This window comes from Apodemus sylvaticus, chromosome 14, assembly GCF_947179515.1.
Source record: "Apodemus sylvaticus chromosome 14, mApoSyl1.1, whole genome shotgun sequence".
NCBI classification, from domain to species: domain Eukaryota; kingdom Metazoa; phylum Chordata; class Mammalia; order Rodentia; family Muridae; genus Apodemus; species Apodemus sylvaticus.
The window spans coordinates 47,354,910-47,372,833 of record NC_067485.1 but is presented as its reverse complement, the minus strand read 5'-3'; the positions used below and the strand labels follow the sequence as shown (position 1 = coordinate 47,372,833).

At 44.9% G+C, this 17,924-nt stretch overlaps 1 protein-coding gene and 1 gene segment (V, D, J or C); one reads left to right on the top strand and one right to left on the bottom strand.

Annotated features, from left to right (window-relative positions):
- Positions 1–2,146, top strand: part of LOC127664929 (T-cell receptor gamma chain C region 5/10-13-like) — a 26,718-nt gene extending 24,572 nt beyond the window's left edge. The window contains 1 exon segment of the C gene segment in view: positions 1,778–2,146. Within this exon segment, the coding sequence occupies positions 1,778–1,920 (143 nt within the window).
- Positions 2,147–7,299: 5,153 nt separating this feature from the next.
- Positions 7,300–17,924, bottom strand: part of Stard3nl (STARD3 N-terminal like) — a 36,425-nt gene continuing 25,800 nt past the window's right edge. Inside the window, exons 7-9 of one of the 2 annotated variants that reach the window (XM_052157067.1) lie at positions 16,470–16,565; positions 8,640–8,713; positions 7,300–7,708 (exon numbers count right to left, since the gene is read on the bottom strand). In XM_052157067.1, coding sequence (XP_052013027.1) covers positions 8,655–8,713; positions 16,470–16,565 — 155 coding nt within the window. In that variant the 3' untranslated portion in view covers positions 7,300–7,708; positions 8,640–8,654. Of the gene's footprint in view, positions 7,709–8,639; positions 8,714–14,745; positions 15,517–16,469; positions 16,566–17,924 lie in introns of those variants that run through there. The other variant, XM_052157066.1, reaches the window with a different exon arrangement.

Below are 17,924 nucleotides of genomic sequence, written 5' to 3'. Positions count from 1 at the left end.
ACATTTATTCTAGGGCTAACTGCTCTTCCATTTCCTTGGGGCCATGAACTCAGAATCTGAGGTACACAGGAGGAATGGACCTGACCAAGGACAGAGTTAAAAATTTTTGTCACTTGAGATCTTTTCTCTTTAGGCCAGAAAGAATCATGGCCTTGACTCATTAAGTAGCTACTTTTGTGGCTCTCCAATTCCATCACTACACTAATTGACGACAGCATATATTTCTTATAAATCTTCAATTAGCCATTATATACTAAGGAGAGCCTTGAAAGAGACAGGTGTCTTAGGAACCTGGATTGACAGGTTACCTCAGGCCTTTCTGTAGTGCTCTCCTCTACAATCTCCTGTCCATCCCACTGTGCTGGCATTGGGTTCCCACAGTCAGTGTCTCCTGGAGGAGCACACCAGGCTTCATCTAAAGTGCTTCAGATGTTCTATGTTGTATTTTTGCTTATATTTTTATGTCTGGGCTGATAGTTATACTTAGAAATATATAAATTAGGTAACATTTCTTTAAAGTTGCTTCTGTAGACAAAGACTTAGACTGGGTTGGTTACTTGATACGCATTAGGCAAATGAATTTTTCTGTGCCTTCTGTTATATTGCAAACAGAAATTAAAATTCTTCCTCTACCAAAAGCTATTAATTTATGAAAAAGGTAAATGTTTTATGTGCAAAGATATCAGAATATTATTTAGAATTTGCTTTGTTAGTGATAAATATTACCTGTTATTATTTAGATATACCAGAAGTGAAGTTTTCTTTTTTTTTATTCCATATATTCTTTATTTACATTTCAAGTGATTTTCCCTCTCCTGGATCCCCCCTCCAGAAAGTCCCATAAGCCCTCTTCCCTCCCCCTGTTCTGCAATCCAACCACTCCCACTTCCCTGTTCTGGTATTCCCCTACACTGCTGCACCGAGCTTTTCCAGGACCAGGGGCCACTCCTTTCTTCTTCTTGGGCACCATTTGACATGTGCAACGTGTCTTGGGTATTCCATGCTTCTAGGCTAATATCCATTTATCAGTTAGTGCATACCATGAGTGTTCTTTTGAGATTGGGTTGTCTAAGAATTTCATGAATTCATTGTTTCTAATGGCTGAATAGTACTCCATTGTGTATATATACCACATTTTCTGTATCCATTTCTCCGTTGAGGGACATGTGGGTTCTTTCCAGTTTCTGGCTATTATAAATAGGGCTGCTATGAACATAGTGGAGCATTTATCCTTATTACATGCTGGGGAATCCTCTGGGTATATGCCCAAGAGTGGTATAGCAGGATCCTCTGGAAGTATCATTCCCAGTTTTCTGAGGAACTGCCAGACTGACTTCCAGAGTGGTAGTACCAGCTTTCAACCTCACCAGCAGTGGAGGAGTGCTCCTCTTTCTTCACATTCTCACCAGCACTTGTTTTCTCCTGACTTTTTGATCTTAGCCATTCTGACTGTTGTGTGGTGAAATCTCAGGGCTGTTTTGATTTGCATTTCCCTGATGAGTAAGGATGTTGAACATTTCTAAACTTATACCCCACTTAACCTTCAAATGAATGTATCTATCCCAAGTGCAACTTCTCTTTTCAGTAGTAGGAAGATTACAAATGAACTTATCAAGGGTTGTTATTAATTTGACTTCTAAGATGAGTCCTCTTGCTCCCTCTGCTAAGAGTGGTAGGTGTTGAGTTGTCCCTCAATGCAGGTTACCAGAAAAAAAAGTTGCCTATGTGTGCTGTTTTGTCAAAAGAGCAGATGGAACTAACTCCAGGATTCCTTTAGATGTGCTGCAGCTTCAGGTCACCACCACCTATGCATTCTACACCTACCTCATCCTGTTTGTCAAGAGCGTGGTCCACTTGGCCTTCGTTGCATTCTGTCTGTTCAGAAGAGCACCCATGCCTTGTGATGGTCAACATTCATAAGAGATCATCATCCCTTATGAAACAGGAGGGTCCTGCTATCGGCATCCTTCCTGCATCTCAATATCTGCTGAGGGTCTAGCTGGGCTTGCTTGCTGGCTTTGACCTCAAGGACACATATGTGTGGGTTTTGTATCATTACTATTGTTCTCACAGCAGAGAGGAAACTGATCAACCTCACTCTTCAACAAACAGTAGCTTCCAAGCATCCAGCCACCCCAACCCACCCTCTCTCAGCCCCTCTAACAGCTCCTAGCATCACAGGCCCAATGTACACAAACTGCAGCTCCTAGTCACACCACTTCATGCTCTAGAACCAGATAATGCTCCCAAAGCCTCTGCTTCATATGCTCTAAATAACTTTATCTGAACTTGAATTTTGTGCTTTGTTTTATAAAATATAATAAAAGAAAAAAACTAGCCTACTTTTGGTGTGATGTGTGCTTTTATTTATGACTGATTGAAGGTTCAAGGTGCAAAGAAATATGACAACTTGACTAGGACATGCTATGTATTTGTAACAAGGTCCAAAACTATAATCCTAAATCTTAGATGATGGTTGGGAACAGTGGGACCTAGGAGATGCAGCCAAATGCAAAAGCCAATGAGACTGCTCACTCAGGGAAAAACTAGGTCATCTCCATGGAAACAGATACACACTGTGTGATCTGTGCCTATTTCACAGTATCATGCTTCCCAATCCTCACACTGTTCCCAGGAGAGCTGCCCAAACCCCAGAGAGGAAAGACAATGGAGGAAATGAACACATGGACCTAGGTTTCAACTCTGGATCCAGAATTTGAATCTGTGTGAGATCAAATACTGAACCATGGTTTCCTCCTGTGAAAGAAAGTCAGAGGGCCTTCCGCCACTCAGGAGAGACTCACCTCCATCTTGGTTTCGGACTCCAGAGAGATCAGACAGACTGAGGTACGCAAACATAACCCGAGGCCAACATCGTGGGGGTCTGAGCCCGACGGGCGTTGGCCTGCACCCAGGCCCTGGGCTGTTCGGGGGGCCATCGGGGTGCCAACCCAGCCAGGAGGTTTTTTTGCCCTGGCCTACGCGCGCGCCGCCATTTTGCCTATAGGACCCAGAGTGCTCAGGAGGGCAGAGACGGCTAACAAGCATAGCCTGAGGCTAACAAAGCGGGGGTCTAGGCCCCAACAGGCCCTGGACTGACCCCAAGAACTGGGCGGCTTGGTGGCCCATCTGTGTGTCAACCTGCCCAGGAGGTTGTTAGCCCAGCAGACTCTCCCGGCGCTTTCGGGGAACGCGAACGCGCACGCCCGCCATCCTGGTCACCTGGCGGACCCCACTGACAGTCATAGCCCGAGGGGAACTTTGCTCGGACCTTGGCCTCCCAGGCTTCTGCATGGACTCAGGGCCTGGGCGGCCAGGCTAACCTTGTGTGCGCCTGCCCGGTTGGGGGATCGGCTGCCCAGCGGAGTGATCAGCATGCGGGTGAGGTCCCGGCAGCATACACCGTCTGCGCTCCCTGAGGGTGCACACGGGCTCCATCTGGTTCAAAGAAAGTCAGAATTATGTGTCCTTTGGAGCTGTGCACATTACATGGGTTAATAAAGTTCTTGAGAGCCTCAGACTATGTTCTCGACTCTACCTTAGAAATACTGGATACCACACCTTCACACAAAGGTGATACCACACCCTCATATAAAGACTTAGCTTCTAGTAAAGCACCAGACAAATTACAATTTACTGAGGGTACTGATGTAAGTACAACTCTATTCTATAGAACATTTACAGTCACTGATTTTCAATTAACAGTCATAATTTGAAATGAGGTTTGTCTGAATCTTGTGCATTTGTTTTATAGACACAGATAAATTAGGCAATTATTACTTGCCTTCCTCTAAGTCACTCTCAATTGAGAAAAATAAAAGGTTTGAATCAACTCAAGAATTTCCTGATGGTTTTGCATGTCTGTTTTCCTTACATATACTCCAGGTCACCTGTTATTCATCAATTCTCAGCCCTTCTTCTTTGGGAAAGACTCTGCTCTACTCTGGAATCACAGTAGTCTCCCGCTCTGCCACCAGCAGAAACTCTGACTTCACTGTACCTACCATGCCCTTGCTCTTTCTGGGAGAGCACTAATGAAGTGGGCTATGGGCTGCAGATACCATGGGGCCATTGTTAATGCTCTCAGGATGTGAACAACATTCTGACACCTAGCTCTTCCACCCAGTGGGCTCCAGAAGTCCTCAGACTTGCTGTATGGAAGACTCTGATGAAGCCAAATACATTTCTGAGGAGGAAGACAGTTGCACATCCTTCATCCAAGGCTTGTTCACCAAAATTGATATGTAGGGAAGCCAAGTGCTTTGAGTGGGAGGACCCTGGACCAGAAGTCACACTTCAAAGCCATTTTAAGAGTTTGAGTGAGTTGGTCTGTTTCTTACTCTTTTCCCTCCCACAGTGATCCGTAACATGTACCTGTAATTACAGAATCCTATGCTTGATGAATGTCTCCACTGTACAAACTTCAAGTCATTGTAAGCATCTTTCCTTAGGTAGTTTTCAGTCTTTGAAAGCATTCATTTTGTCTTCCAGCTATGTGAAATAGACATTATATTACGTGTATGATTAGTCTTAATGATGAAATTTAACTATGTTGTAAGGAACATATTCCAGTTTGTATGCATCTACAAATTCAATTGCAAAAAACCTAATGAAGAACAGTGATCATGGTATGTGGAGCCTTAACTTATATCTTATTCACACGCAGTGAGACAAGGGTAAGTGGCGTTCTATAGGTTGGGAAAGCAAGGCCAAGATGAGTAAGAAACCTTTCTATAACTCTGCAACTAAGAACTGGACCAAGGATTTGAACCCAGGCTGCCAAGGCTCAGCAGCCCAACTCTTACCTTCTAAATCATTTGGCAATGGAGCAGCAAAAGACATTCCTCAGGAAAATCTTCCTCACCAGGCTAAGAACTGATTGAGAGAATGATCCATCACCCTTTCATCTCCTTAATATATGCTCTTGTTGGAATTACAGAGCTACAGGCCAACCTGTTATAGATTGTTTCCGCAAGGCCGACTTCCACACAGACTTTCTGTCCACCAAGGCTGTTGTGCTACAAACTACAAGTACAACAACAGACTACTACCTATGTGTGGACATGCACAGCTACACATATGTACAACAGACTACTACCTTATTCATGTCCTCTAGTGATGCTGAGAAGATATACCAAATCCCCCTTCAGAAAGCCCACCTTAGCTCTGCAGCCAGATGTATGTGAACATCTGGAGAAGGCCTGTCAATCAGTGCCATGCTAAGCTTTCATGTATAAAACAGGATCTCAACGGCGGCATCAATTTGCTTTTTTCTGAAAGTAAACTTCTCATCAGTTTGATGCCTGTTTATGTCTCTTTTCGTGTCTATTCACGTTCTTCTCCCATTTTCTTCCGTGCAGTAACACCAGCACACATGGCACCTTTCTGTAAGCAGAGATAATAAGCCAAATGTTCCACATGCAGTAGCTGGATGCTCTCATCCAGTGGTCAGTGTTGTGACACACCTTTTCTAATGGACACTTAGGAACTCAGAACTTGAAAGGTGGTTTACAACCAGCCTCAGTCTAAAAAGCAGGTTCTGTGGAAAGCAGGCAGAGCTACATTTTGGAACAACTCATGAACAAGACTTGGAGATAACTCCTTGATGGTCCTGAGTTGATCAGACTTTTTCAGTTCAAGTTCCTGGCCTGGCTTTCCAGACATGGAACTCGTTCTGCAGTGGCAAGTGACAACCAGCAGCAGGAGCGTTGTGAGGCCATGACTAGCCAGAACACAGGCAGCATCTCCTGTGCTCAGCCATCTCCGCACCCTCCTTCCAGAGTCCACCTGGGCTCCCAAGTCTCAGCAGTACAGAGTGCCAGTTGCGGAGGAGGAGGGGAGAACAGGGGTTACTGGTGTGCAGAATGGCTCTGCTAAGGCTGGTGGCTTTATTTTCTCAGACATCTTTTGCTTACCTTCTTGGTCAATGTGGTTGCTTCCTGGAAAATGCTCAAAGCCAAAGCCACCACTACTGACTGGGGTAACCAAAGGGTAGCTAGGGTGTCAGAAGAGCAAACAGGGGCAGTTAAACCACAACCAGCTGTACACTGCTTCAAACCGGCCTGTGGGGGGGGGGGGACCCAGAAAAGGGGAAATCATTTGAAATGTAAATAAAAAATATATCAATAAAAAAAATAGCTTCATGCTGGGTGGTGGTTGTCAAACTGAAGTCACAGCAAGCACAGCAGGACTCCTGGGGTGGACACTTGGAGCTCAGCTGCCTCAGCTAAAATCAGATGCTGACACTTTTAACTTTGTTTTTTCTCAGAGTGCAAAGAGGGTGCTAATGTGCATTCTGATTCCAGCTGACGGAGGCGTGGGCCACAGTAATGTGCTTTATGGGCAAAGGAATGTAAGCCAACTCAATGCACTGAAACACTCATCTGGGCTGATACCAGAAGCACCTCTGTAAAGCTAACTCTAGGACACATCATGCAGTAATGAGAGGTCAGAGAACAGGCTGGGTGCAGAGCAGACACCCACACCCCAGGGCTCCTTCATCTGGAGCCAATGGAAGCAGGACTACCTCTGAGGTAATCTCCCTAGGACGCAGTGTGTGACCTCACAATTGCATACACACAATGTCTACCTGTGTCTGTGATCGGCCAATTTCACATGGCTGCAGTCTTCCCGAGAGGACTGGCCACATCTACTGGCTCGGGCCAGCACTCTTTCTCGGCACTGGCATCCGCCTAGGCTTCAAGTACATACTGTTCCACTGCTGACACAGGAAATTGTCACTGAAATCGTTCCATCAAGTTCCTGAGGCCCTGTCCCAAGGACAGACCTGGAGAATTCCCTTTCCTCTCCCTCCTTGGTTGCATGCCAGTGTCCCTGCCAGACTCCTTGTGGCCCTGCTAAGGTGGGTATACTCTTGAGACAGTGTATATGCAGGACTGGATCTGCACAGGGCCTGTTTCCACCCAAGCCTGAAGCACTGCTGCTGCATGCAGTTAACCTTCCTATCATGACACAGCCAGCGGTGGAGCCTCACAGTCTGTCCTGGGAAGCTGAACGTGAATTCGGAAACGTGACTGGAAAAACAGCTGATGATGTAAATTAGTTCATATTAATCCAAGGAAATAAGCATCCAGGAAAAGTGATAGCAAAAGCATCCATAGCCTTTGCAGGTTGTCTGCATGTAGAACATCAGACCCCACCTCAGAACAAGAAGTCCCAAGAGAGACATACAAAACACAGGAAAATAAGTTCTATGTCCTTCTTCCTTTTGTAACTTACCACTCCTGGACAAACATATAATATAGACAAAACACAACACACAGTCATTTTGATATGTTGGATTTATTATTTTAAAATTGTATAAAGAGCACATGTGCATGAATTTAAAAACACAAGTGAAATGTAAGGAGTTAAAAAAGAAATACAAAAGAAATCTGAGACATGAAACAAAAAGAATACATTCTGAGAACTGAAATAAAAAGGTATCTCACTTACTACAAAATTGTTATTTCAATATATTAAGCAGTCTTTTGATTCAGATGCAGCACAAGACCGAGTTAATCGTTATCAGGTCAGACCGAAACTCACAGACTAGAGGAAGGAGCACAGCATGACCCAATGGCCACCGGCAGGGATGCTGTGAGTGGAGGTGGAGCAATGTCCATGAGGTATCACCATAAATAAACTCAGCAGTGAGCAGATCACCGCCTCAGCTGTCCTCCTGTGACTCGCAGTGAGGTTCTTCACACTAGAGAAAGAGTGAGCCAGTGAGTAGTGGCTGGCGCCAAGGGCTGTGCTGCCTGCCAGTTTCCTAACTCCACTGCAGGCGGGCTGTGGCAGAGATACAGAAGGGACAGCGCCATGACAACATACGGCTTTATTCTAAAGGGTCCAGCATAAAGACTGATTAAGTCATGCTGACAGTTTCCCCTCTTGTGTGTGTCCAGCTTTCTATGCTGTGCTGTGTGCTGACAATGTCACAAACACGGGGCTCATCTGCTGTGGCACTGGCTGGGCCAGTGGCCCATCTGCCTTCCCTCGCGTTGTGAGCCACAGTCTGAGAGCCTCTTCCCCAGTGGTTATGGCCAGAAGCACTGCTGCCCTCTGCTTGCTACTTACTGTCCCTGCATGAGGATGTTCAAGTGACTTACCTATCATATGAAGACACTGACCAATGTCCTCCATGCTAGAGCTCACAGCTTTCCTATGAGACGTGCTAACACCCTTGAGACGCATCCCTACGGGAAGCTGCATCCCTACAGGAAGCTGCAGAAGTCCCCGGGGTACAACTGGGTGGATCTGAGCTCAGTTCCCCACTTTATGCTGTGCCATTCCAGACAAGTCCCTCACCCACCCTCTCCACCCACAGGTGTAACAGGGAGGTACCACCAGTCCTATACCTCACAGGATTGCTGACCTTAAGACATGTTAGGGGGGTTGTTTGAAATTAAGCCAATAGCTGGCACTGATAGTCTGGCTAAATTAATCCTTATTTTCCTAGAAATGTGCGTCTCTGAGGGCTCTTTCAGGCTACATATTTACAACCCATATATAATATGAAGGCCTCAATCTGAATTGTTGTTACACACACACAAGCAGGATAAGTCTGGCTCTGGTTGGCTGCATACTCCGTGGCACTTCCACACTTTGTTGATACAATTTAATTTATTAACACTCACTTCATAGAGCAGAACTCATAGTTCTAAAAGCGGTTTCTCACTGTCCTGTTTTTCCTCAGCTTCTTCTTCAGATCCTATGAAGTGGGGAAGAAAAGAAAGCCAGGGTCTCACTGTGTTAATGTTAAAAACTTCTTCACTGAAATGAAGATATAAAATATAATGTAGAAATAGAAAGAGAGATTAATAAACTATCATTTGACAGAACCTTAGGTTCTGTAGGAGAAACTTGAAGGACCACGTCCATCTTGGACTGGGTTGGTGAATGGACTCACTCATATAGCAGTCAAAGGTATTCACACACCAACAGTTGTTACCAGTTCCTGTGCCTCATCTCCTTTGTTAGGACGAGCTGGTGTGTTTTAAACTTTTAAATATAGGTAGCCCCACTCCAGCCCCACTGTGTATATGTTCTTAAGTATACACTCCATTTAATCTAGGTGCTTTTAGAAACCATGGCCTAGGTTGAACTGGGCACATGATTCCTAATGCTTAGAGGACGGTGCTGCCAGGCGGTCATGTGCCGTAGGGAGCAGTGACCAGATCTTGGTACAAGATTTTCACCTTTAGGTTTTTCTACAATTGAGCAAGCTGTCTAGTTCTGAAATTCCTTCCTTTGTATCTTTACTAAATAAAAAACACTAATTATCATCAAGGACTTTTTCCTGTAAATATCAGAAATCAGAGCTACTAGTCTGAGTTATACTCTTTGGATTACATTTCTGTGACATAACTTGCACTCACTTAAAACTAATTTATATATAATTTATAATAACATGGAAATTATTGCAAAAGCAAATTCATAACAAATAAAAAGTTTGCATAGTCTAAGCTTACATATGACAAAATTAAAAACCCAAATATATATATGCACATATGTGTATGTGTGTAGAAATAATAGAAAGTAACCATATAATGTAACACATATCTTTGAAAATTTCAAAATGTCAACAAAATGAAGGAAGCTATATTTAACTCATAACTTCATAAACAGAATCTTGCTTTTACTATATCATATACAGGCTTCAGGGTATGAAATTATACACACACACACACACACACACACACACACACACACACACACACACACACAACTAGAAGAAAACACCATGACCTGATATTGCTCCTTAGTTTGATGGACAGGTCAGCTTTGCATATTTTATGTGAGTATATAGCATTCTCACTATCAGGGAAGGATTCTAGGCTAGTGAGAAGACAAAGCACAGCTAAGGAGGTGGCCACCCTCCTGGGCTGCAGAGACTGGGAGATAGCATGCTCTAGAGTGTATGTCTGTCTTTAGAGAATTCTGATGGATGAAGCAGAGAACAGCACAGGACAGGGAAGGAATGGTAGACAGTCTTACGGCTGTGGCCATGAGTTAAGTGCACACACTTGCAGCATGCCAAGCGAATGTGGGCGGCTAGGGAAGCAGAGAGTGCTCAGGTCTGGCTTCTCTTCTCTCCCACCAAACCGCTGCTGTGTTGGATGGCGACTCCGGGTGGGCTAACTGTCTCCTTTCAATAAAGAGTGTCTCGGAAGACTGTCCAGACCCAGCATTCCTGCACCCAGCTTCAATTTATACCGCCTGGCCCCCTGGCATGAATGGCTGTCTATGTCTTGGTCTTGCACATAAAGGTCCATTTCCATGTGGCAGAGGACAGGGGCCTTAGTTCAGAGCTTGAACATGACTTCTGTCTAGTCACTGGATACCACTAAGCATGGCAGAGTCCAGAGATTTCTGGGAAGTGAGGTTAAAAAGCAAAGCAAGAATGTATGCCAGAGGAGTGGAGGAATGCTGGGAAATTCTGTCCAGTGGGCATGGCCTCTCATACACATGACGGCAGAGCAGCTGTGGTTCCATAGGTGCCCAGGACCACGGAGGCTAAACATCCCAGTGTGGAAGGCGGAGGGCACCTAAGGGCCCCAATGAGTCAAGGAGCTTTGGCAGCTGACGGCCACAGCGGGAGGAAAGTCACTTTTCTTTTAGGGGTGTCCAAGCCCCGATGGATTACCCCACCCCGCAGCCCCCACGCACATACAGGCAGCACTAATTGCACTTAGTGGACTAGCTAAAGTTAAAGGAGGACAGCAAGCTGGAGGCAGATGTGCTACAGATGTGCACAGGTACCTCGAGGAGGGGGGGGTGTATTTCCATCTTGCACATATAGGAAGCCTTTTAGGAATACAAATTTTCAAACTTAGCAAAGTTAAAAAATCAGGTTTTTTGAAAAGTCGAAGAAGAAGGAGGAAGATGAGGAGGAGAACAACAACAGAAAAGAGAAGTAGCACTATTCTATGTGGAGTGTACTTCGTGGTTACTAAGTTAACAACAGCGCCTTTTTGAGAGGAAAAAAAAAATCCAAATCCAGAACCATTTCACTATACATTCAACAAAATGCAACAGAAATTATAGGAAGCAATATTAAAAAGAAAATAACAGGATGTGTTAATAATGATCACCCTGAAAGAAATAAAAAAAGAGTCAAAACCAACCATCTGTGTGCCTTCAAGTGCTGTATTTAACCAGGACAACAACAGAGCAACAATAACAAATACACTCAAAGAATGCACAACCAATTTAAGGAAGTAAAGAAAAGGTAAGGAAAAAAAAAACCAGCCAGAGTTTGTCAAGATGGGGTAACATTAAAAACAAGCAGAGATGGAAACACACGTTCCGGAGGGGGAGAGCGGTCAGGAGCGGCTGTGAGGGGATCAGGAAGGCGAGGCGGCAGTGGGAAGGTGCCCTCGCTTCACTAGGGATCCGGTCTGCACAGCACAGAAAGACCAGAGGGCTATGTGTAGACGCAGACGCTGGCCAGCTCTCACCAAGGAAACCAAATGTGCACAGGGAGGACAGGGATCAGAAAGGCATCTGAGGAAACACTGGCCAAATGTCCCTGGGGTTGCTGAGAACCAGTGGCCCATATACCTAATGGCTGGAGAAATGCGAATGAGGATCTACACAAAGGCTGCGCCATCAATCTGCTGATAACCATGAAAGAAACACTGTTACAGCTGCTCAGAATTTAAAGGCCTGTATCAGATCATAAGAAAGGACTCAAGTCAACCAAGTAAAATAAGTGACGTTCATTCAAAGTAGGAAAAGCTCATGCTAAACGCAACCAAAGGGAGTGAAAGAAACCCCTGGCTTGGCACACTCAGCAAATGACTTTCAGCAAGTACGTCAAGTGGGTCACTGGGTAGTCACTGTTTTGATAACTGTTTCAAAGACAATGGACAGAGAGATCTGACATCAAGAGAATGTGCATGTAGTCTTGTATTTCTTTTATATATGAAAAGTAATTAAAATATATTACAATCCTAAAATGCAACCAACCAAGAATACCCTAATCTTGATTGAAACTTCTAGATAAAACCCACAGGCAAATTCCTTTATGACCCAGAGTGATGGTTAAGAGATCTTAGCTATGACCACTAGTGCACTATAATCACATGACCAGACCCATAAGCTAGGCTCAATTGGCATTAAGACTCCACACAGGACTACAGGACAGGCACCAGCTGCGGTTGGCCTGAAGACGGCTGGCCCGAGGCTTCTTTTTGCCACCAACTGAGGTAAGTGCAGTCTCCTGGCTGCTGAGTGCTGACAATAAGAGTGCTGTGTGCTCAGTACTAACGAGGACATCTCCATCCCCGCTCTGGCTCAGAGACATGGCAGGGTAGACAGTGTGACCTGCTCACTCTCTGCTGGGCACGATCTGAACAATCAATAGTAGCCGTGCAGAAGCTGAAGCTGCCTACACAAGACCGGGGAGATCAATAACCAATCATGGATGAGGTTTGGGGGTCATGGGGCCCTGCTTCTCCCTGGGGAGCTACTGAATATCGGCAGCTACTAGGGAAGGGGCAGTCACTGTCTTCAGTAGTGTGGTCACTGGTGAGTTCCCCATGCCCTGGCGGACAGCGTCACACCTATGCTCACAAGGACGCTGGTTAAACCCAGTAGATAACAAACCAAATGAGAAGGCAAGAGAATGAGAGGGGGATCTGTAGAGAGGAGAGGGGCTTCACCAGGGTGGGAGGGGCGGGGTAGAGTGTCATCAGATTGTGATATAAATGTATAGAATTATTATAGAATTTAATTGAAATGTGAAGTAAATATAAAGTGAAACGACTTAGGAATGTGGAAGAGATGGCAGCGTGGAGGGCATGTAAAGACAGCGAGCACCTCTGAGGTCCTGGCAGCCAACAGCAAACAGTGTTGGCAAGGAGACACAACAATAAAGCCAACACTCACTGCTTGAAGTGCATGTGGAGCAGGACTGTGATGAGCAGCTTATGAAACGTTCAAGAGGCATTTACCACATGGCATAACACATGTCTTAAAAATCCATCCAAGAAAGGTAATAAACGTCCAGACACCTAAGTGGCTGTTCATGGCTCGATTACTTATAACAGCCCAAACTGCAGTCTGAAGTACCAGTGACTGACAAACGGTGCACACCGGAAGGAAACAAGAATTGACTCCTGTAGAAAGAGCAGCTGAATGCAGAAACCACACGGCATGACTGTTACTAGTATATGTCCAGGAGACATAGCATCAAGATAGGAAGCAGAGCAATAGTTACCTTAGCATGAGATGTACAGGCACAGGGGCTAGGTGTAACCATGCACGCACAGTTTATTGATATAAGAAGATGACCTAAAAAATTACCACTAGTCATAACCCAGAGGTAATTCCCTAAATGACCACTAGGTGGCAGACATTACAGATGGATTGCCCTGCATCCACCTGGAAAGCTAGATGGGGAGAAACTACTTCATTTAATTATCATCACAAAAGATATATTTCTTTGTAGTCTTAAAACATCCATTAATCAATAACTGGGAATGGGTTTTTAATGCATTAAATATTCCCTATACAAAGGGTGACCAGCTAACTGAGAGCCCTTCTGAGGGATGAAGGAATGAGGTAGAGCAGTTCTTGGAATCTTAGCACCTTTATTTTGACTTGCCCAGAATAAGTTAATATTATACAGTCTGAGATAACCATCTATCCACCCAGCTGTCCACTGCACTGGGGTCAAACCCATGGTTTTTCATATGCCAGACAAGTGCTACACCTCTATACTACACATCACCAGTCAGGAACTAGTCTATATTCCACCCCAGACTTCCAATGGGGGTAAAGAGCTGTCCTGACCTAAGCGTCCCACTTAGCTCATTGTGCTCTGGCAGCATCTTCACTCCAGTCACCTGGAGAGGAGAGGCCATCTCCTCTGCGCTCAGAACAACAAGCAGAGTATTGTTAGACCTATTGTGAACAACAAAGGGGTCTAGTTCCCAGTCACACATCACATCTACTGAGATGTGACGATTTCTGAATTCCCATTCTAAATTTCCAGCTGTTCCTTCCTAAGGAAAGGAGATACCATTTCTAGGTTCACTTCCTGAAACTCCTTCTCCACTTTAGCCCACCCCTCCCACAGACAGAACTCTATCATGTGTCAGGTACTAGTTTGGGTGCTGGGACACTAGGCAAGCAAGGCAGCCCCCAGGCTTCTGACAACACCAGTCTCTGCAGGCAGACAGCGCTGCTCCCTCTCACCATTAGAGAGTCTACCTGAGAGCATAGCTTGCTAGTTTTAAACACATTACCTTCTGCAATAATTTTATTTTTTTCCAAATTGAACATTCAGATAACACAAATGTAACACAAGAAATCAAGCTTTTAGAGAATACACCCACGGTTACCAATACTGAGGTGTATCTTGTGTAAATAAAGCAGCTACCTAAAGCAATACTACCTACAGAATTATTTCTGTTCTCTCTGGCTTCATAACCCAGGTGTAATTCCCCAGAACACCACTAGGTGGTGGCAGACATCACAGACTAAAGGCCCTGTGGGTCCTGGAAAGCTTGATTGGGAGAACCACTTCATAGTTACTAGCCTGCTGATCTGAGCTCCTTGTTAAGAAAACAAATTGATATTGAGATATTTCCCCCATTGCATTAGCATGGGGAAACTCAGCTAACAGTTGCATTTTGAAATAGATTATAAATTTCATTTTTTGAAATAAGTCCTATGACATAAGATATCTGAATCAAATAGTCATAACGAAGTAGTAAATTCTACTCTCTATAGGTTTCGGACTGGTACTAACATGGACTTGTGATTGGTCCATTTCACGCTGTTTTAGACCCCCGTCAACCATACACAATGGAGCAACCTGAAGTTCCTCCAGTGCACTAGCACTCATGTACAGGGCTGGGCTGCACCTTCCCTTTGCCCCATCCCCTTCCGCCTGTTAACAGCTTCAAATATTGCCACTATCAGGTTGTAGTTGGGACTACAGCACAGCCTTCAATTCAAGTTGCATCCCAGAGGTAGAAGCAGACCAGATGACTGCTACAGACAGTACATATGGGACAGGATGACAGGCTGTAGAACAGGACATAGAAGTCTAGGGTACCCTCACCAAGACAGCAGGAGGGTGGGCAGGTGGAGAAGGCCGGAAGAAGGGAGGTTCTTGGAACTTTAGCTAGAGCTACAATGTTCAGAACAGAAGCAATAAAATATGCAATGGCTTTAGGGCCTTGGAGTGCAGATTTTCTGAAGACTAAGAAGAGAAAAGATGGCAGGGTAAGAGGGGAGACAGTGAGGGAGGGAGGCCAGCAGAGGTGACTTGGGCCAGGTCACTGAAGGCCTTGGGCAGAGAGCTGACCCGGCCAGTCTGGCACTTCCAGACACAGGAAGCTGTAAGCAGCAGCTAGGAGCGGGCAATGCGCCCCAGAAGCACCACTTACTGTGTGCTGCTCTGCGCTTCTGCTCTGTCTGACTTGTTTCTCTCCTGGTACGTTAGCTCACAGAGTGGCTGCAGGCTGGGAAGGAGCCCCAGTGCCCCTTACTTGCCTGGTCCTGTCAAGTCCAAACAACTTAAAATATTTGATATACTGTATGAAAATAAATGTAAATAAAATCAAGTATTTTAGACACCTATTTTTACTTCACCCACTATAACAGTTAACCACTTTCAAGTGTGCCATGCAGTGGCCCTAAGGTCCACATTACTGTGAAACCATTAACACCTACACACCTTCCTCCACCCTGGGCAGCCACTCTTCTACTGACTTTGGATTTGACCTCACTGGCACCTTAATAAACACAATCCTGTAACTGATCCTTTTATATCTGACTTCTTTTATTTCACGCATTGGGTTCAAGGTTCACAGAAGGTCACAGGTAAGGATTTAGTTCCTTTTTAAGGCTCTAATATATTCCCTGGGTGCATGTGTCACATTCTGTCACCTGTTGCCAGCTAGCGTACACAATGCTGCTAGGATTACAGGGGCTCACTGTGTCTCTTGAGTTTATTTTCCTTTCTCTTGGACAGATAGCCAGACAACCAAGCACTGAGTGATATCATAATTCTACACTGAGTTTTGTTGGGAAGCACGTGTGTTCTTCAGGGGCTGCACACTGTGCCCTCGCGACTGCTGTGCATGAAGGTCTGACCTCTTCCATGTGTAGGGATTTTAACAAGTAATCCTTACATCAGCGTGGTACAGTGTGCCTTAGCATGGTTCTGTTGGAATTTTCCCAAAGGTTGTTGGTGTTGGCACGCTTTCCCACACAATGGCTCTCTGCACCCCTTCTTTGGGAGTGCATATGCCAGCCCCTTGTAGGTTTTGGTCAGGCCCTTTGCTGCTGCTGTCTGCCACCACTGGTCTCCTGGGAGACTCCCTACTTAGTTTGATAGCATGGCATGCTCAGGGTCTGCTAAACAGACTGGGAAATAGACAGGGCATGAGAAGGAAGAAATGGAGGGGCCTTCAAAATGGACCCAACCCCAACAGTCAGCGATGGCTTACCTGCTTCAGACTCGGGAGGGGAGTAAAACTGGCCATCAGAGAGCCCTGCGGGGATGAGCGCTGCCCTCTCCGATGCATCCTGAACTAGCAGGAGTCCTGGGAGAGAAGAGCACCGAGGTTAGGAACTGCATCTCTCTCCTAGCAGCTTCCCGGCAAGATTAACTGTTATAAAAATGACATTTCAACACATCAAATAAACTATTAGAAAAACACGGTACTTTGAGAATCTTTCAACCATTAAGTAAAGATTTCATTAATAAAACCACACACCAACCTTATGAAGATTAAAGAAAAACAGAAAACAAACAGTTTTAATAATCATTTCCAATTACGCCTGGGCTCAGTATTCAATCTCCTGAGGAGTCTCACTTCTCTACAAACATCAACACCAACTTCAAAACCAAAAGACGAAAATCAGGAACTCATACAAGGAAGAAGGCCGCCTGTCCATAAGGCCTCTTGGCTAAACCAGGGTCAGTGTTAGGAACTGTGGCAGCACGTGCCCCGCCCCACGGCAGATGCCAGCTATATTTCCTGTGTGCCTCTAAGTGAATGAAGGCGAATGAGGCTTTAAGGTTCATGAAATATGTACTCATTTCTTGACATAAAAATTAGTTTACTGTAAAAAAAAATAAAAAACCCTAACAAATAAAACTGCCATGCGGCTGAGTACAGCCACCAAGCGAGCCCTTGCCCAGCCCCCAACTCTGCACCTCTCTATGAATGTCTATACAGTCGGTACAGCTGCTCTGAAGCCACGGGCTTCCACTTAGGGTTTTATACTGTCCTTATCAATTACAATTGTATATGCTTATCTACCACAAAAAAGGAAAAACAGTTAAAACTAGAAATACGATTAGCTTCATGTGCTTTTATGAGTCACGTGTCCCTTACCTGTATTGTCCTGTCTTAGCACCTAATACTACCTTTCCTGTTCTCTTTTCTACATTATACTGCACCCGCAGGTACATGTTTTTACACACACACACACACACACACACACACACACACACACACACACACTCACTCACTATATGTAATGTATACATTCTAGGTTAGGATCTACATAGAATGTATGGAGGAAAATACGTTGTTTTGGTTTTTTTCTGATACTAGGTGGCTTTGCTTAATGTTCCCTTCTTTTTAAAAACAACATGAATGCTTATGTATTTGTGTATGTATGCCTGTGAGGGTAAGCATGTGTCCCAGTGTAGAATCAGAAGGCAGTCTGTGGCAGTTGGCTCCTCTTTCCACCACTCAGGCCGTCAGCCTCAGCAGTGGGTCCTCTCTCTCTCTAAGCCAGGCCTCTGGCCTCTCTGCTCACCTTCATTAGATACTGTGAAATGGGTTTAATCACGTAACTATTCAAACCTCAGTCAAGTGAACACGTGATATTTTCAACAATGTTGAGTTTAGAGTCTATTGTGATAAAAGTGGCCTCCCTACAGTAACAGA